Source organism: Sceloporus undulatus, chromosome 2 (assembly GCF_019175285.1).
Source record: "Sceloporus undulatus isolate JIND9_A2432 ecotype Alabama chromosome 2, SceUnd_v1.1, whole genome shotgun sequence".
Classification (NCBI taxonomy): domain Eukaryota; kingdom Metazoa; phylum Chordata; class Lepidosauria; order Squamata; family Phrynosomatidae; genus Sceloporus; species Sceloporus undulatus.
This window is the reverse complement of record NC_056523.1, coordinates 19436796-19458023: the sequence shown is the minus strand read 5'-3', so window position 1 is coordinate 19458023 and position 21228 is coordinate 19436796. Positions and strand designations below refer to the sequence as shown.

Genomic DNA, 21228 nt, shown 5'->3' with positions numbered 1-21228 from the left:
TGCATCTCACTGCAAGGTGGTTAAGGCACCATAGATTATTTTCCTCTAAATTGCAGTGAACACTTTATGTGCAAAATTCAGCAAGGTAAGTCAAGCTGAGAGGCAGGTCACAAAACTGGCTTCCTGGAAGAATGGGGATTTGAAAATACTCTTCAAGCAGTCTTCTCTACCTCATTCCTATTTGATTTTACATCCATCCCTCTGAAGACATTTTGAGATTTTGAAAGCCTATTATGTTTATATTTTGATGGTCCTATTATCATTGCAGTATCACGATTTACTTTTCTTTATACATGACACCATGCCAACTCTCAGATATCCAATACATGTATCTTAATGCACAAAAATAGGGGTCTTGGGGAAAACAGAGAATGAAATATTATATGCAAAGTAGATTCCATTTATCCATTGCAGAAAAAATCTGGCATCTTAAGGACTAACAAATTTATTGCAACATGCACTTTTGGTTCACAGCAGCTGATCAAGGTTGACAAAAATTCAGTTTGTAATACATTTGTTACTCTTTAATGTGCCACATCTGCCTTTGAGCCATGGCAGTTATAGTGATGTCAAACTGTATTAATTCTGCAGTGGAGATGTAGCCTTAGAAACACAACCATACATTTCTGCAACAGCTCATACTCAGCATTAAAACTTCTGTTCTAAGTTCATAATGCAATCATTGGCAGTTTACAGACCGCCCCTTTTGGGTGGCCTGTACCCGCCCCTTTCCCCGATGGATCAGGGCCTCAGCTGCCACAGCAGCAGCCCTGAGGCCCTGATCCCCTGCTTTTCCAGGCCGCGGGGAAGCGGCAAAAGGCCGCTTCCCTGCGGCCTGGAAAGGGGTGTCCTTGGGGCTTCATGCCCCAAGGAGACCCAACAGCGGCGGGGAACAAGAGGAAGGGGCCACTTGGCCCCTTTCTCCTTTGTGTCGCTGGCGCAGCCGTGTAAGGCTGCTCCAGCGACACAAACCCAGGAAGGAGCTCCAAAATGGAGCTCCTTCCGGTGCTGCAGAAAGGGCGCCACAGGTGCCCTTCCACGGTGCCAGGACATCACGTCTGTGCCACTCTGTTTGGAGGCGGCGTGGCCGTGACGTCGTAATGGTGGCGCCCATGCGGACAGGGCTCCGCCATTTTGTACGGACTCTGTATGTACTAGGGTTGGGGGCGTCTAAAAGAGACGCCCCCAGGCAACCCTAGTATGTACAGAGTACATACAAAATGGCCCATTTGTACAGGGCCATACATTCATTTTTTGGAGTGACCAGAGGAAAAGATGCATTTTTATTTGTATGAAAGTGGGAATCATGCAACTTGTACCTGCTGAAATTTCCTCTTTGGCACAGATATGGAAGATAAAAAGCCTTACCTCTTTTTGGATCTGTGCATCTTTGAATTGTACAGCCCATGACTGTGGCTCTGTATGAGCCCAGGAATCTTGGTTTTTAGGTTTTTAGGTTCAATGATTATGAATGCATTTTCTCACTGAAGAATTTATAAGAGTTTATAGGAATGCTCTAACCCTGGAGCCATCTTCTCAGACTTCAAAGACATTGCATGCTGGGACTACTAATTATTGGCTTTTTAAAAGGTCTCATTTATTTTTGCCTGTATTCTTTCTCTCTATATAATTAAGAGGATCTAATCTGAGGCAATGCTATATTATCAACATTCTTAATCCTGAGAAACATCAAGATCTCTTAGGTGTGTTATAAGGATAAAAATAAAAATAATGATAATAATTTTCATCACAGGGTGATGTATTTCATCTGCATACTTAATAACAACTCCCATTGATCTGACCAAAGTGAGCATTCTCGTTAGTATTTTTACTCTACCAAGGAATCATTCAAGCCTCGTACAGACCGATGCTTTGCACTGTCCTGAGGCTGAAATTAAGGTTAGGTAGGGCTGGGTGTCTGCATGCGCCCAGCCCTATTATCAGCACGCGGGCGCCATCTTGCCGTGCCCCCATCCACACAGGGTGTGGGACAATGATGTCTGTGTGGTGCAGCACCCAAACAGTGCCGTGCCACGCGGATATCATGATCACACGCAAGCCTGCCAATGACACCCTGCGCACTGCGTACAAAGAACCTGCCAGGAGGTTTTTAGGCCTCCCGGAGGCTGTGCTGTTTGTCTGCTGTGGCCTCCATCTGGGGGCCCTTTCTGGCAGTCTGTATCACCTCATAATAATAGAGTTGGAAGAGACCTGGAGGACCTTCATTCCAACCCCCTGCCATGAAGGAACACAGAATCAAAGCACACTCCTGTTTCAAGATAATCTTCCATCATCTTCTCTTGGTTTCAGCACGTTTGTTAAATCGGTATCCTTATTACCTGTTGTTGTAGTATTATTTCCAAGTACTACTTGTAGTTCTAGTTCCAAGGCTCTTGGTGTGGCTACAGTGACGTTCCTCAACAGTATAGTAACATCATCTGTGCTTAATGACAGGGTGTCATTACCATGGATGGTTCCAATAATAATAATAATAATAATAATAATAATAATAATAATAATAATAATAATAATAATAATAATATATTTCTATTTCCCTCCTCTCTCTGGAATAAAGCACAAAACAGATTTACTAGCCTACTGAAATGGAAGGTGGAAATAAAATGTTTTAGAAATGGAAACAAACAAACAACAGAGAGAAATCCATACACTAGCTACCAGAATACCTACTTGGTCATTGAGCCAATTTTGCAATCTTCTCTTGTAGGTTTACCTGTAATATTGGACTTTCCCATTTTAGTGCTAGAAATGCACAACAGATGTAACACCATGTCACTGGTGTGGTGAATCTGCTCCAAGCTCCAGGAGTTCTCAACCTTTTGTCTTCCAGATGTTTCGCCTTCAACTCCCCAAATTCCTGAACATTTATCTTATTGGCTGGGACTTGTGGGACCTGAAGTCCAAACCATCTGAAGGAGCAAAGGATGAGAACCACTGCTAGTATGAACTTTAAAGTAACTATCTAAGAAACTGAATCTTTTGAAGGTGGGGGATAGGGTTCAAGAATATGGATAGTTCATATAAATTTTGGAATAAAACCCAAAGCAGATTTTACTGATATAGCAGCTACCAGTTGCTACTGCTGGGGGAGATGTCAAGTGTGTTATACATCCATAGGCCCAAATGTTAACTAATTCTAGCCAGATCATGCCCTCCTTTCCCCAGCTCCCACTAAAAACAAATGATAAGGCAGTGCATGATCTTCTGTCCCACCATCTTGCTCTTCAAGCCCATTGTTTGGTTTACTGGTCCTCTTCCAGTAGCTTGATACACAGAAATGTTCTACAGTCTGCCCTTTTTTATACTCGGATTTTTTAATATATGGCTTCAAGCATCCACGGTTTGAAAGTGTTAAAAAAAAGTATAAATTTCAAATATCAAACCTCAATTTTCACTTTTTATAAGGGGCACCATTTTGTTATGTCATTATATTTAATGGGACTTGAGCATACACAGATTTTGTTATACACAGGAGATCTTGGAACCAAACCCCAGCGTATAACAAGGGTCCACTGTAGTTGATAGTTCACCAGCCCAGTAGACAGAAGAGATTGGGAAACATCACCTTTCTCATGTTGTGCTGCTACTAAAGCCACAGGAGCAGAACAAATGAGTTAACAAAAGGCTCTGCTCCCACAGCTGACATATCGCTGTCATGACCAGTTGCCATTGATATATATACTCTCCATTAATTTGTCTAATCCTCCTTCAGTGATGTTCAAATTGGTGTCCACCTTAATGTAAAGTAAGTAATGTAAAGTAATGTAAGTAGTGGTGAGTTTCATAATTTATGTGCTGAGTAAAGAAGTACTTTGCAACAAATGAAGTAAGCTGAGGACAAAAGGAGGAAACAGAAGAGGAGAGAGAAACTGGGACATTTTAAAAACAGCTGGGAAAGTGGGATGACAGAGGATTAATCAGGACTGTGCCTGCCAAACTGGTATGAAAATGTTTCATCAACACTGCATGAAATGTCAGCAACATTAGAGGTGCTTCTGCTCCCAGCCAGTTCAGGAGCCATGTACTTTGAATAAAAGCAATGGAGAGGTTTGCTTGTTAAGTGGCAGACTTTTGTCTACAGCTAAAATGCACTGTTCTGCATAACTATGGTACATCCATACTACACAGTATGGATTCTACTTAAATTGTCTTGGTGCAAGCCTATTGTTTCCCTAAAGGCAGGGAGCATGTTGGGGATCCCCACCAGCAGTGTCAGTGTCTCCTTGAAACATTGGGGAAATTATAGCTCAAAGAAGGCCATAGAGAGGAGGGTAACTTCGGGGAGCACTCTAGTTTCAGGGAATAGAAGGGGTTTATTTAGAAAGGTGCAAGAGTGCATGCAAACCTACAAAAACTAATGCAACCTTAAAAAATACACAAGGCTATCAGAAAGAAAAGTATGGAAGATTGGCTAGTGAGGATTTGGAAGTTAAAGAGGGAAATACTGTAATTACCAATCCTGAAGAGGTCCATGGAAAATAGAGGGTGGCTCTGAGGGTTACACAGAGAGTGGAATGAGTCGCTGGTTTGGCTAGGGCTCAGGCAGATATTTATATCCCATTTCATATCCTCAAGGAGTGTTTGGTTTCATATTTGATGTGACAAAGGTCTTGATGACTTTCTCAAGGACTGACAAAGGGATCTGGAATGGCCTGCTGAATTTAACTTTGAAGTGACACTGATTAGATTTGAGACAATCCCTCAAAAGTTGGGCAGGAAGGGTTAATGGGAATATGTCATGATGTGAAGTGTAGGGTATGGACTTGGTTGCTTTGTGATGGGACTCTCTTTGTTTCCATTGCAAGAGGAAATGCAAAGAGCCTGAATGTGTGTGACCTATGGAAACTCATGTGTACTTCCATAGGTCATTGGGATCTCTTAAAACAGGCCCAATTCTAGATATTAGTACAACATTCTCAAGTCCCTCTCCTATACAACAAACCTAAGATTCCCTAGGACAGAATTTCTTAGGTCAGTTAAAATGTAATCAGACTTCTATAGATGTTCAGTGCAGTATATTTCATTTTATATCTCCTGGCAATTGTGGCTGGTTTGGAGACCAGTTTTCTGCCTCTGGGAAGAGGTTTTTCACCTTCATCAGGTTGGGCATGGGGAAACAAACAGAAAAGTCCAAAAAGTTTAGTTGTGGCTGGATGTCGATCTAGAGAAATGGAGAGAACCAATTGATTCTATATTCCTCAAGGTCAAACTTGATACAGTTGATCCTCCATGCCCACAGAGTCTGCATCCATGGATTCAACCATCTAGGGCTTGAAAATATTCAATACTAATAATAAAAATGAAAATCAAATTTTGATTTTGCCATTTTGTGCATTTTGTGCATTACTATGCCATTATATATAGTGGGACTTGAACCTCTACAGATTTTGGTATCCACAAAGGGAATCAAATCCCTGTGGATACCAAGGGGCCACTGTACCAGCACACCTCAAGTTCATTCAAGTTTGCATACCATTTGGGGACTTCAGATTAACTATGGCAGGATACAGACTGCCCCTTTGGGGCGGCCTGCACCCACCCCTTTCCCTGACAGATTGGGGCCTGAGCAACCACAGTGGCAGCCTGGAGGCCCCGATCTGCTACTTTTCCAGGCTGCGGGGAAGCAGTAAAATGGGGTGTCCTTGGGGCTTCATGTCCTAAGGACACCCCAACAGCAGTGGGGAAAGAGAGAAAGGGGCCACTTGGCCCCTTTCTCTTTCGTGTCGCTGGTGCAGCTGTGTAAAGGCTGCGCCAATGACACAAGCAGCAGAAGGAGCTCTGTTTTGGAGCTCCTTCCGGTGCTGCTGAAAGGGCACCACAAGCACCCTGTAGCGGTGCCAAGATGTAACAGCCGCGCTGTGCTGTTTGGTGCCGTGCCATGTAGATAGGGCACTGCCATTTTGATGTCCTGGCGACATACTAGGGTTGCGGGGTGTATATAAGCAATGCCCTGAGGTAACCCTAGTACGTCGCCAGGACGTACTTAAAAGCCTGTCTATACAGGGCCTATAGTTCCTTTGGTTTTGATCTCTAGTCAGGATCACTTTTAGAACATTTGTTTGTGTTCCTCCATGATGTGTGTCCTTTTAAATAATTTTTTACTGCTTTTAAAATAATTTTTTACTGCTTTTCCTGGCCCTCTTTTTGGACCTTGCTCATGGACCACATGTCTCTTTCTTTTCAAAACCTATAGCAGTACTTTTCCTTCTTTCTGGATTTTGTCCAGCAGATGGCCACCTTGTTTCGTGAGATGAACATAATTCCGCAAGCTTGGACTACACACTTGTACTCTTCCTTGGTGATTGTCCTTCCTTCCATTCTATATACATGGTCCTTTTTCTTTTCACATCTTCCTTGAGTTTGCTGTGCAGCCACATGGTCTTTTTCATGTTTTCCATTTTTCTTCTTCCATGGGATTGTGTATGATTGTACTTTTTACAACTCATTCTTCATGAACTGCCATGCCATTCTTGCTGGGTGTCTTTTTCCTTCAGCATGTCTAGCCGTGGGATTCCAGCCAGTTATTCTATGAATTTGTTAAAAACAGCTTTCCTGAAATTCAAAGACCATGTTTTACTATTGTCTTCTTTGCCTTGTCCCACAGTTGTGAAGTGTAGCATTACACAGTCACTTCCCCCTTAAGTATCAGAATATGGCAGCTAGGCTGGTCGCTGGCAGTTCCAGGTCGGACCATATAACACCCATTTTAAAAGATCTTCACTGGCTGCCCATTCGCTTCCGAGCTCAATACAAGGTGTTGGTTTTGACCTATAAAGCCCTAAATGGCTTGGGCCCAGGGTACTTGGAGGACCGCCTCTCCCCATATAATCCGCCCCGCACTCTTCGAACATCCGGGACAAATTTGTTGGAGGTCCCTAGGTCACATTTTGTGAGGACCTCACAGAGGGCTTTTGCCATCGCTGCCCCTTCTCTTTGGAATAAGCTCCCTGTAGAGCTCCGTTCCGCCGCTTCATTGGCTTCTTTTAAGAAAAATTTAAAAACCCATTTATTTCGGTTGGCCTTCCCACCTTAGTTAATTGTTCTTTCTCTGTCCCTTGTCCTTTTCCTTTTGACCTCGGACCATTATAAATTGATTTTTCCCTTTTCTTGCCCTTGACATGTGTATTTTATTGATTCCTGTTCCCATTTCTTATAGCTATGTTTTTAACCTTATATTGTATTGTTTTATCTTGCATTGTAATGTTTTTAACTTTTGTAAGCCGCCTTGATCATTTTTATGGAAAGGCGGGGTAGAAATAAAAATTATTATTATTATTATTATTATTATCACCACTTTAATTCCAGTGACCAACTCTTCCCTATTGGTTACGATCAAGTCCAGGATTGCTGGTACCCTTGTTCCTTCCTCTAATTTTTGAAATAAGAAATTGCCTGCAAGGCATATCAGGATTTAACCTTTCTATTAGAGCTCCAGCCTATGGAATCCTGGGCTTTGTAGTTTGTTGTGGCACCAGAGCTCTCAGACAGAGAAGGCTAAATATCTCACAAAACTACAAATCCCAGAATTTTGTACAATCGAGCCATGGCAGTTAACGTGGTGTCAAACTGCACTATTTTTGCATTGCAGATTAGACCCATGTCTCTGCCTAACACATTTGATAGAGAATAAAGCAGAGGTAGCAATCCTGCAGTCCTCCAGATATTGTTGGACTGCAGCTCCTAGCAGTCATAGCCTTGATTTCAGCCCCACGTTCCCTGATCAATCTATCTGCTGACTCCTAATGTAGACTTCTATTCGGATTGCCTGGTTGCTTGGAAAACAGCAAGAAGTTCAGGTAATTAACTTCTGATGTCAGCAACTGTGGAAGTTTCATTTTGCTCCTTTACCAATTTAACAGGAGTGTTCTTGTTTCCACTTGGTTTCAAATTCTGTGATTGTATAAGAACTGAATGATGGTTGGTCTCACTGACCTCATAGGTGCTTGTCTGTGACAGCTTTGTCCACATACTTTCTTTTCTGTTTCTGGAGATGTGTCTCTCCTCTCCCCCACTATTTCATGATAGTGTAATAGATAGATAGATAGATAGATAGATAGATAGATAGATAAATAAATAAATAAATAAATAAATGTCCAGAACTATGCCTCAGCGATGTGCTGGAAAGATATGTGCCTGCTGCTAATAATAGCCACAGATTGAAGCTGTGTGATGGTTGACTGGTAGCACCACTGGCTCACTCTGTGTTTACATGGAAGGTGGGACACATTGTTTTGTAACACTGACGCCAGGAAAGGTTTAAAGAGTGGGAAGTATGCCTTGAGACTCATTCATAGTTAATGTCCCGTGGAGAAGGAGAATTTCTTCTGCATTTCTCATTTTATCTCTTTCTTTTCATGCATGGGAAAGGCCCACAGGGGAAGGCAATGGCAAAATTACCTCTGAGTATACCTTGCCTAAGAAAACCCTTAGAAAATCATGAAGTCACCATAACTTGACAGGCAACTTGAATCTGCACACACACTGGAGTTTGTCTCAAACCTACCTTCGACATGTGGTTATTCACTGTGCTTGGAATAAAGCCATTGTCTTATTTATTCAGTTATGACACGGTGGCAGCATTCCCACTCCTGGCAAATCTCCAATGCTTTTAGCATGGAGGTGGGCAAAATGCCACATGAGTCCTTGATGTCTGCTGTTTGTGGCCCTTCAACCATTCCAGATTCCCCAGGTTGCCTTCTTTTTTTTTGGCTCAAAGGGGGAAGTGGCTTTTTTTGGACTCCCCAGGAATTGTATTTTACCTTTTGTATAGGCTGCAGAAAGGAAATAGGGGCTGTATTATCTAGCATTAAAAACACAGGTTTTTCAAAATTGACATTTCCAGCCATTTACAGTATTGTTGTTTTTCTGTTCCGCAGCCTGAAACCTCTAGAGGGTCCCATTGACAGTAAATTGGCCCCTGGACCCCCTGTAGATGTCCAGCTTGCAAATAGGTCAGCAGGTGGATGTTTTTATCCATGGCTAGAGTTGTTGTTTTCTTGTCTGCCTTCAGGTTGTCAAGTTATGGTGACCCTATCATGGGGTTTTCTTGGCAAGATTTGTTCAGAGGGGGTTGTCATTGCTTTCCTTTGAGGCTGAGAAGAGTGCCCAAGGTCACCCAGTGGGTTTCCATAGCTGAGTGGGGATTTGAATCCTGATCTCCACCACAACATACTCTCTCCATCACTATACTGGGACATTAGGCTGCCTGGTGGTGTTAGTTGACTAAACTACTATTGCAACCAGAGCTGCAGATATTAACAGGTGAAAATTCTTATCTTCATACCAATCATTTGGTAATCTTCTGTTATTTTGACATTTTGCCTTTCTCCTCACCATTGTATTCAATGGGACTTGAAAATCCATGGTTTTTGGTATCCCTGGGGGTTTCTGGAATAAATACTAAGGGCTCATTGTAACAGGCAGGATAGATCTAGTCTGAGGAGGAAGGCTGAAAGCAAAAGCAACCTGAAATTTACCATGATAAGGGGGAAAGAAGGGTTGCTAAGAGGCTAAGGGTCAACATTTTGAAAAACTGGCTCTGCCTGCTTCCTTCCCACACATTTAAAGCATTCCACCACTACCACCCCATGTCTTCTGTGGCGGTTGCTTAAAAAGGAAGACTCATGAGATACAGCATAGCTCACTTTGGCAGCACATATACTAAAATTGCAACGATACAGAGAAGATTAGCATGGCCCCTGCACTTGCTCTCCAACATTTTGCAGATGAAAGTTGGGACATGCATGGCCTAGAAACATCAAGGTGTGGTCAAGATGGCAAAAGAGGTGAATGCGAAAGAACATGGAAGCTAGGAGAGGATGCAGCAGTTTGCTTTTGCCTAAACCTGCTTGGAAAGACAAGACTCCCCTCTCTTCCCTCCTCTCACCCATGCTGAGTTAACTGAGTGCAAATTCAGTTGATAAGCAATTCAAGGAAGAGGGAAGAGGAGAGAGAAACTGGGATATTTTAAATGTAGCTGAAACCATGGGATAACGGAGGATTAATTAGGACTGTCTAGGCCAAAACGGAACAGCTGGACGGTATAGATACAGTACTAGCTCTCCACTCCTTGCCATTTCGCATTATGAAGTTGAGGGGGGAAAAGATTACATCCCTTGTTGCTTTTAAAGTTACTTTTGAAACTTTGAGGGAGAAAAATATTGTTCAATAGTAACTTTTGAAATAGAAATTAGTGCACATTACACCAATAAAGTAACTCCATTTTTTAAACATTACTTTTGAAATGTAGCTTCATTACACTTTTTTTGGCTTGTATTACTACTATTGTACTTTGCATTCAGTTTGGAGCAATCGTAATTTTCAACATTTTTTTAAAGAAAAGAAAAAAAACCCTAGGATCTTAACTACCCCAAAGGCACCAGATTCTGGCTTGTCTAACCAGCCCTGGTTAGTACTTGGATGGGAGACTGCCAACCTGGTGCTGCAGGCTATATTTCAGAGGAAAGAACTGGCAAAACCATTCCTTGCCTGCACACACACACACACACACACACACCATGGAGGGGAGTGGGATCCCAGGCATTATTTGTTACACAATAAAAGCAATGCCCAGTTGGTCCCAACAACTATAATCTTTATAGTCAATTTGTCAGTATATTTTGTCCCCAGTGCTAACAAATTTCATACCACTCTTACTATTTTTGAACTTCACAGTACTTGGGGATAACAAGAATAGGAAGGATACATCAACAGAGCCAGAATTTGATTAGATAATTCAGACAGTGCAGATATTGTTACTTTATTTATTAAAATTTCCCATTAATAAATTATATTAGAATAAATTACAGTAGGATACATCCCAGGAGCATATTCATCTACTCAGGCTTCTTACTAAGACCAGTAACCACATTTTTAAAGCTAATTTTATTATTGGGATATGATAGCATCCAAATATATTCTGGAATCTTTGATTGAGCTGAGATTCCAAATTCTCCCAGTTTCTTGATCTTCGACTCAGTCTTCTCTATATATTTTATACTGTAAGTGTCATCATCCCCAGCAGGCATGAACGCAATAAACTCAATTCAACACCCAAATGTTCAGTTTCCCTCACCCACACCTACTATGGCCTGCCTTCTGTAGGACATTCAACTGTTAGCAGGAGAGAGAACTGAGATATTAGACCATCTCAAGAGCAAATTTAAAGCAAATTAACCACAAAAATAACTTACAATGATTTAAAACAATACATAAAATTCTGTACATATAGGCAAAACAAGTTACAAATACTCGTAAATCTCCTGAAACATCAGTTTAAATAAGAGGAGTCACTACATTTTCCTGAGAAACAGCAGAACATGGGCATGGATGGTTTTTGTTAGGAGGCATTTTCCATAATTCTGGCGCCATGATGGAGATGACCTGTCTATAGTTCTAACATGTCTGATGGATGGGACTCTGAAGAGGACATGAATTAGATGATGGCATTAAATTACTGATAAAAGAAAAATGTACTATTTCTCCAGAAGTGATTGAAAATGTTTCTTTCTTCAAAGGCAACATTTTTCTTGAAGAAATAATTGGGTTGAAGGCCCTTTCAAATATGTAGTCCATCCACAGCTAATGTTTGCTAATGTGAGATTTTCCCATGAATATTCAAACTGGTGGAGATGAATATATACTGCATATACTCATGTATAAGTCTAGAAATTTTAGTCAAAAAAGTGACTTATCCATGGGTCAATGTAAGTATTGTGCTTTAACTCTCATATATATATATATGAATATGTATGAATATATATGAATATGAACCAGCCCCTGGTGAAAGGCAAGAGAGTAATCTGTCCTGTAAGCAATGACTTCCCTCTATTCTCTCATCGATCTAGCTTTTTGCCTCCTGGAATTTTGTAAGTACTTTGGCATTGTTTTCCTTTGCTTCATCCTTTATATCCTTTGTTACATGGTCCTAAATTTTACCCTCAGCATGTCCACGGGTCATATAAAAATTCATAATTTTGGCCACCAAACCTGCTCTCGACTTATCCATGAGGTCGATTTATAGTTGGGTAATCAACCTCATTTATTTCAATATTTACATCCCAAGGCTTGCAAGGTTACACAGTGTTTAGATTCCTTTGTCCTCACAACAGTCTTCCAAGTTATGTTTAACTGAAAGACAATTAACTGGGTAAGGATCACCCAGTATACTTCATGGTCAAAGAAGGATTTGAACCCAGATTTATATAATTCCTATATGACCGAGCTTCTGTTGTACTCATTAGCCCCTTGTTGGTGTTGTTATTGTGTGCCTTCATGTCATTTTTTTAACTTATGATGAGTCTAAGGCGAACTTATCATAGGGTTTTCTTGGCAAGTTTCTTCAGAAGGGATTTTGTCATTGCCATCTTCTGAGGCTGAGAGAATGAGACTTGCCCAAGATCACCCAGGGAATTGATTCCTGATCTCCAGAGTCAGATTCCAATGCTCAAACCACTACACCATGTTGGCTCTCTAGCTCTTTATCTACTTTATTTTATTTACTGGATATGGACATAACTCCATGACCAAGGCCTAGTTGGCTCTACTGGACTAAAACAAAAGAAAAAGTCCCTGCAGACTATATCAGTTTATCTAATCAACTTATCCTTAGCTGCCTTTCAAGAGCATGGCCTGCTCAAGCTGATTTACAATACTTGAATGAGCAAAATCCAGTATCAAAACAACATTTTAAATATGTATTCTTCCCAAAATTGCACTGCAACAAAATGTTTCTCTTGTCCCACTTCTGGCCTCTAGGGAAGTCTCTAGGTGCTTGGCAAGAGGTGAAGGCCCCAAGACACCGATGAAGATGGGATGTTCTCAACAGACAAAGGGGAAAGTCCACCGACATGAGTTTAATGAAGCTTATTGCTGTAACTGGCTCAGAAAGTCTTTCCTTTCACCATCTATAGTCACGGAAACTCTGGAAGACATGGTGGGTCCGATACAGAGGAAGGGAGACAGGGCTGCTTGTCTCTGCTCTTAGGCAATAGTAAACCTAGAAATATGGGGAAAACAGAGGTAAGTGTGAGGGGAAACATAATGTATAAACAACAATGTGTCTGATCTATAATTATCAGCTGTTCTTCCATAATTAAGATACATCTTCTCTTGAGGTCTTACACATAGAACCATACACATTCGCGTCTCATTCACAGACTTATAGCCCAGGATATAGTGGATCCATGCACTCAAGTGAGGTTTCAGCTGGGAACACTTAAGTTTAGCTCTGTGGTTACAGCAGCCTATGGATTTAGTTTTATTTCACCTATCCAAGTGAGATAATTGGTTAGCTCTCTGGGCCAAATTTATGGTGTTCTCCAGCTTAATGCTTCCTGCCAGTACTGAAGATTTTTGCTACTTCTCTGTTAGAGTGGCTCCTTCAAAAAAAAATTTTGCCACAAAATTTTGAATGAATTATAGCCATCGTCAGGGCAGTAACGGGTGGTAATGAGGGTTTGGAAAACATCCCACCCCACCCCGCCCCGCCCCACATGTCCTTTTGAGCTCTTCTCCCATAGCAGGGATGGACTGGCCACTAATCTTACTGGGAGGTGTCTGCCTTGCCCATGTGTATCTTTGTTTTCTGGTGGATGATACTGAATCCATTTTTAAATAATGTATTCAGAAATATCAGACCTCATCTACTTTTCATTTACTTATTCCACCTGTCCTCATTCTATTCAGGCCACCCCACCTCATAATTTCTTACTATAGGCTTGATCATGTGTCTCCTTTCATGGTTTTCCATAAAACAAGTTGTGTCTGTCTATTGCCTGTACTCAAGACAATCATGCATAGAATGTGTTTACGTTACAGCAGTTTGATACTACTTTACCTGCTATGGTTCTACCTTATAGAATCTTGGGATTTGAAGTCTGACAAAATAAATTAGCATTCTCTACTATATTGCTCATAGCCTGCAACAGCTATGGGTCAGTTAGGGAAACCACAGCTGTGTTGTTGTGTGCCTTCAAGTTGTATCCAATGTATGGTGAACCTATCATGGGGTTTCCTTGGCAAAATTGGTTGGCTTCCTCTGAAGCTTAGGCTGCATCTGAACTACAGAAATAATCCAGTTTGTCATGACTTAAATTGCTATGGTCAATGCTATAGAATTCTGGGAATTGTAGTTTTTTTGAGACATTTAGCCTTGAGAGAGTTCTGGTGCCACAACAAACTACAGTCCCCAGAATTCCATACCATTGAGCCATGACAATTAAAGTGGTGTCAAACTGGATTATTTCTGCAGTATGGATGCAGTCTGAGAGAATGTGACTTGCCCAAGGTTACCCCGAGGGGGGGGGGTTCAATGGCTGAACGAAGATTTTAACCCTAGTATCCAGAGCATTTGTAGCTCAAAGCTCTACACCACACTGGCTCTCAACCCACAGTTAGTTCTCTGAACTCTCAGCTGGTCCTACAGACTTCCAGTTTTCCCCTGCCTGTTGAGTCAAGCATATTGGCTGCTTAGGTTTTTTTGTGAGATTTTCGGGCTATGTTCTAGCAGAGTTTCTTCCTGATGTTTTGCCAGCATCTGTGGCTGGCATCTTCAGAAAATGCTTGCCTGGAAAAGAGTTGGGTATGTATATACTGTGTGACCCTGGGAAGGCAGGAGTGATTTGAATGTGTATTGTTCTGTTGCTAATGGCAGGCATAGCAGGTGGTATCAAACTGCTATAATAAAGTATTGTAGATATAGCCAAAGCTTTCTTAAAATCCATTTGCCTCTGTTTTGCAGTACTGTACTTGGCGATGGACTTTCTTGAGCCAGTTTATTTCTTACCAAGCAGCCAAGTGATATCAACAAAGCAGCACCGAATGCACAAGCCAAACCGATCAAAATAATAGCCCAGAAGGGAAGGCCAGCTTCATCTTTGGGTTTTGCTGTAGCTTTAGGAGAATGAGAAAAGAAAAGAAAAGAAAAACTTTAATGGATCACAATAACAAGATAGAAAACAGTCATCTCCTTCTACATTTTTGGAACTCTAGGAGCAAAACCTTCCACAAGCAAGTGTGTGTGTTAACTGCCCTCAAGTCGACTTCGATGTATGGCGACCCTATGAATGAGACCTCTCCAGGATGCAGACATACCAGAACCTACATCTCCCAATTTGTGTACTCAGAGTGAAGAAGGTTGTGTGAAGGACCTGCCACAGGATCTTCTGGCAAGCCATTGTTTCTGTAATTGGAGTGAGGTTTTCACCCACCATTATCCTTCTCCTCTTAAAGGCCTAATTAGTTTGCAGATGACTCGAGATTTTTATTTTATTTTAATCTCATTTTTCTCCAAGTATGGGACCCAAGGTAGCTTACAATGCAGTAAAAACAAAATATAACTAAAACCAATGGATAATAAAATGTTTAGAAATAACATTAAATAAGTGATCTCATTATAATTAATTTTAAAACATTTTAAAACATAATAGAAATAGAAGCCCAGCATATTCCCTCTACACAACCAATGAAAAGTTGATGTCGCTCAGTTCCTGCCAGTGATAAGAGAGTCCAGAGGAGACAAGCCATGTTTCTTGAGGGAGAGAGTTCCATAGTCTGGGAGCAGCCACTGAGAAGACCTCACTCCTATACTCACTCGCTTGTGGAGGTAGCAGGATGGTATAAAAGATAGTTTTCTCCCAAAACTCACGCAGGAATATGTGGGAGAATATGCTGTGTCTGATAAACTGTATCTATATAGGGCCTTATAGATCATAAAGAGTACAGTCAGCCATCCTTATCCATGGATTCTTTATCCATGGATTCAATTGTCCACTCTTGAAAATACTTTTAAAAATAAAACTTCCACCAAAAAAATAAAATAAAATAAAAATCAAACCTTGATTTTGCTATTTTATAGAAGATTATATTTTTTAACTTTTGTATGTTTTCAATACTGTTTTAACTAGGTTATTTTAATAGTTTTTTTTAAATTGCTTCAAAGTGTTTTTATCTTGTGAGCTTCTTTATGGGTCCCTTTTTGGGAGAAAGGTGGCAAAATAAAATGAAATAAAATAAATAATACAAGGGACACCATTTTACTATACCAGTGCATATAATGGGACTTGAGCATCCTTGCAATTTGGTGTCCACTGAGGGTCCTGGAACCAGACTCCAGCAGGTACCAAGGGCCCACTGTACTTTGAATTTTGTCTGGAAACTACTTGATAGCTAGTGGAGCTCTGTTGCAGCAAGGGGATTGTCTGTTTCCTACACCCAGCCCTGGTTGGCAGCTTGGCCCCAGCCTTTTGGACCCACTGAATTTTCTGAAAAGTTTCCAAAGGCAGCCCCACATAGAATGCATTTTAATAATACAAACTGGATGTTTTGAAACATCACCCCTTGATAAATAATTTGGAACTGAGCAGTGCCATTACTAGGGTTGGCATCATGGCAGTGTGGTGGTAGTGGTGGTGGTAGTAGTAGTAGTAATAATAATTTATTTCTCACCTCTCCTCAGGGTTCAAGGTGGGGTACAGCATGTTAAAACATGATTAAAAATACACAAACCTACGGTTTTAATGTGGTCGGTAAAGTTATTGGCCTTTCATCTGATTCAGAGCCAAGGTATGATGGAGCTGTGCCTGCCTCTTCTTCTCTATCTTCAAGGTGTCTATCCATTGTCCAGATGCCTTTCCCTTTCTTTTTTGGACTAGAGTTTTCCTTCCCTTTCTCCTGTGCACCCCAAGCTGGCAAATATTTTCTAAGCAATTTTGCTTTGCAGAGGATCTCCCTGTGTTTGTCTCCATGATCTGGGTTCTGGGCACCACAATTTAAAAAGGATGTTGAAAAACTGGAGCGTGTCCAAAGGAGGGTGACTAAAATGGTGAAGGGCCTGGAAACCATGCCCTATGAGGAACGACTTAGGGAGCTGGGGGTGTTTAGCCTGGAGAAGAGAAGGTTAAGAGGTGATATGATAGCCATGTTTAAATATTTGAAGGGATCCCATATTGAGGAGGGAGCAAGCTTGTTTTCTGCTGCTCCCGAGACTAGGACCCAGAGCAATGAATGCAAGCTACTGGAAAAGAGATTCCACCTCAACATTAGGAGGAACTTCCTGACAGTAAGAGCTGTTTGACAGTGGAACAAACTCCCTCAGAGTATGGTGGAGTCTCCCTCCTTGGAGGTCTTTAAACAGAGGCTGGATGGCCATCTATTGGAGATGCTTTCATTGGGAGTTCCTGCATGGCAGGGGGTTGGACTGGATGGCACTTGAGGTCTCTTCCAACTCAATGATTCTATGATTCTTTGATCTGAAATAGCTTTCCTCCTGGTCCTGCTCAGGTATTGGCTACACACTGATTTCATTCAAATGATCTCATGTGCACATTCCTTCTAATTTTACCTTTTGTCATACAATTGCATAATTGCTTATTCCAAAGCTTTGATCTGTGTGTCTTCTCGAGTGTGGTACCCTTTTGAGTATCTGAACCACCCCACCAACAACTATAATGTAATTATTACTTGACCTGTGTCATTGAGATATATGAGTACTGTTACGTACAGGCATGTGATCATCCATGCTCATACTCATTTGAGGAGCAAGTGTCTACTACTAGGAATAGATGTGCCAAAGTCAGTATATCTAGATGCAACTTCTGAGGCTGTTTTATTTAAGTTATGGTGCAGAGAGGATGGCCTGAAGTGACAGCAATAGACTCAGTCACAGTTTCAGTGTTAACATTAAGTGTTGATGTTTGCTGAACAGTGCCATTTTTTTACTACAGTCCATGATTCAACACACAGCAGTGACAACATCATAAATAAATAATAATAAATAAATAAAAGTTTTATTTATATACCGCGCCTTCCTTGAATCAGGGCGGTTTACATACATTATACATTATACATACAATAGGTTAAAAACAAGTCAGAGCATTGTATAATAAAAATAAAAACAACAAGCCCCATTAGCCCATCCTCATGGCCACGGAAGGATGGGGGGAATCAAACACATGGTTATCACATGCTGCTTTGATGGCTGCATGTGAAAAGGATCTTGGTCTGTTTTGTCCTTTTTTTGAGGGACTAGAAATCATTGCAAAGCTTTCTGACACATTCCAATAAAGTTCCTCACCCACATGAAGAAAAACAATACATTTTGGAGAAAACAAGGCCATACCCTTCTCTTTTAAATTTTTTGGGGTACAGGGATTAAACACACATAAACATATGGAAACCTAAGGTGCTGGGTTATAGTATGAATAAACAAACCTACCTGTGCTGGCAGTTGATGGCCAAAATGAAGTAGTGTTCCCAGAAACTGAAGTTGCATTGTTGCCTGGTTGTCTTGCAAAGGCAGTGGTGCTGGGACTAGCCTCAGCTGATGGAGATGCAGGAGTGCTGGAGGGGGAAGAAATGTCTGTGGAGCCAGGAGAGGTGGAGGCAGAGGATGCAGTATTAGAATAGGTTCCATTTGGAAAAGATATAGGAGTGCTGAAGGAAGAAGGAATGTCAGTGGAGCCAGGAGAGGTGGAGGCAGAGGATGCAGTACTAGAGGTGATCTCAGTTGCACGAGATGTAGAAGTGCTGGAGAGAGAAGTAATGTCAGTGGAGCCAGGAGAGGTGGAGCCAGAGGATGTTGTATTAGAGTTAGTCCCCATTGGAGCAGATGTAGAAGTGCTGGAGGAAGAAGAAATGTTAGTGGAGCCAGGAGAGGTGGAGGCAGAGGATGTAGTATTAGAGGTGGTCTCAGTTGGGAGAGATGTAAGAGCACTGAAGGGATAAGAAATGTTAGTGAATCCAGGCGAGTTGGAGGCAGAGGATGCAGTATTAGAGGTGGTCTCAGTTGCAGGATATGTAGAAGTGCTGGAGAGAGAAGTAATGTTAGTGGGGCCAGGAGAGGTGTAAGCAGAGGATGTAGTATTAGAGTCGGTCTCAGTTGCAGCAGGTATAGGAGTGCTGGAGGAAGAAGAAATGTTAGTGGAGACAAGAGAGGTGGAGGCAGAGGATGCAGTACTAGAGGTGGTTTCAGTTGCAGGAGATGCAGAAGTGCTAGAGAGAGAAGTAATGTCAGTGGAGCCAAGAGAGGTGGAGGCAGAGGATGTTGTATTAGAGTCAATCCCAATTGGAGCAGATGTAGGAGTGCTGGAGGAAGAAGAAATGTTAGTGGAGCCAGAAGAAGTGGAGGCAGAGGATGTAGTATTACTGTTGGTCTCAGCTGGGGGAGTTGTAAAGGCACTGGAGAGAAAAGAAGTGCCAATGGAGTCATGAGAGGTGGAGTCAATGGATGCAAAGCTGGAGCTGGAGCTGGATCCTTCCGTGGAAATTGTGGTAGTAGAGTCATTTTGTGACACAATGGCTGTGGAATTCAAAATTATGTGGTTGATAAGACATTCTTTGCAGCAGTTGCTACCTTTAGAGGCAAATCATGTCTTCCATGTCAATGGAGTAGTAAATCTGTTCTGGGTTTTAATCTGTTTTTAAATTAGCTATCCAAGGTGCTGAACCTATTTTGGCGATAGTGTTCAATATTTTGAATAGCTGTTTTGAAGTTAAAATCTTTATTGGAATTACTCTCTCTCTACTGCATAAGTTGCATCTGAATAATAATAAAAAATGGTCTTGAGAAATAAGATGCACAATTCTTTTTGTGGATCATACATGTGTACACCACTATTGTTGTTGTAGGTCCCCCAATGAGTTTCCATGACTGAGCAGGATTTTGGCCCTGGTCTCCAGAATCATAGTCCGATGTTCAAACTACTACACCACACTCATTCTCATATTTCTCACACTGGTTTTTCATCTTAATAGAAACATTTCTTCCTGTGTAAAGAAGAAGGGGAAATACCACTGCTGAGATGGCACTTGTTATCGACAGTTTTTGTTAAGTACTTTTATTTTTCAAAAAATCCATAAATTGTCTGCTCAGTTACTATTTCCAGTCAATCAGAAGTCAGTCTTTTGAAGTTCTAACCAATTAAGCTGAAGGTGGGCATCTTTTGGTTATCCAGACCTTGTTGAATTGTAGCTCTCAGTGCCCTTCACAAGAGACTATGCTTGCTAAGGCTACCACAAGTTGTTGGCTTCTGAAGTAATCAATCAAATGTTTAATCTTTAGGAACAATTCTATTGTCTTAAGATGAGTTACCAAACCCTTGGACCTGGTTATTTAACACAACAGTTCATCCCACATTGTGAAATGATTTACTTAACAGATTACCTTTCCAAGTTCCATAAGCAGCTCCATAATTTACATGACAGAAATACAAAACATAGAGAGCTATCATAGCGTAGTGGTTTGAGTGTTGGACTATGACTCTGGAGACCAGGATCCAGTTTCCAACTCAGCCATGAAAGCCACTGGGTGACCTTAGGTAAGTCACATGCTCTCAGCCTCAGGGGAAAGCAATGGCAAACCTCCTCTGAACAAATCTTACAAAGAAAACTCCAGGATAGGTTTGCCTTAGGGTCATCATAAGTCAGAAATGACTTGAGGGCACACAACAACAATACAAAACATGACAGGTACACCAATGTCACATGCGTAATTCTCAGCACAAATGTGGAAGAATGAAGAAATAGACACATATCCATTGGCACCCACGAACATCAATGAAGGACTTAAGAATAATTTAAGTTCATAGTATACATGGTGTTGTGGCAAGGCAAGTGGAGCTTGGGGGACCTGGCTAATGTACAAAATGTGAAGCTGTTTTTATCTAGTAGCTGACACATACCCTCCTTCCTCCACTGAAGTTGAAATGTGATCCTGAATGGTGGCACTTCACAGGATTTAGAAAGGGAGGTTTTTTTTCCTGGTGGGTTGCATCCCCCAGCCAGAATGACCAGTGGTCCGTTAAAAAAAGTACAATTTTGGACTTTTATTCAAAGTAACGGCAAGCAGTTGCACAGCTGAATATTCTCCATGCAAAAATGACCTCCACATTGAAAACTACATAGAGATCATCTAAGCCTTGTCTTTTTCCAAATGATCTTGTTTTCTATGTGTACTGTATAGATTTGTTTTGTACAGGTGTATATTTAGTAACCTCATCCCTTATTAGCCATCTGATATAGAAAAAGCACAACACAGGTTTTCTTCTTCAGTGTAAATTGAGTCTTTCTCTCAGTGCAGAGAGAACCAGTGTGATGTAAGGATTTGAATCTTCAACTAGGGATCCTGCCACACTGCAGAAATAAAGCAGTTTGACTCCACTTTAACTGCCATGGCACACCGTTATGGAATTCTGGGATTTGCAGTTTGGTGGC

The 21228-nt window shown here is 41.3% G+C and overlaps 1 protein-coding gene and 1 pseudogene across 1 annotated transcript in view; one reads left to right on the top strand and one right to left on the bottom strand.

The window, feature by feature from the left end:
* The first annotated feature begins 9656 nt into the window (after nucleotides 1-9656).
* Nucleotides 9657-9722, top strand: LOC121924539 (annotated as a pseudogene).
* Nucleotides 9723-12916: 3194 nt separating this feature from the next.
* The window catches only part of LOC121920288 (serine-rich adhesin for platelets-like), a 45795-nt gene continuing 37483 nt past the window's right edge, over nucleotides 12917-21228 (bottom strand). The window contains exons 5-7 of the mRNA XM_042447418.1: nucleotides 18233-19315; nucleotides 14804-14910; nucleotides 12917-13015 (exon numbers count right to left, since the gene is read on the bottom strand). Of these exons, the coding sequence (XP_042303352.1) occupies nucleotides 12917-13015; nucleotides 14804-14910; nucleotides 18233-19315 (1289 nt within the window). The remainder of the gene's footprint in view (nucleotides 13016-14803; nucleotides 14911-18232; nucleotides 19316-21228) is intronic.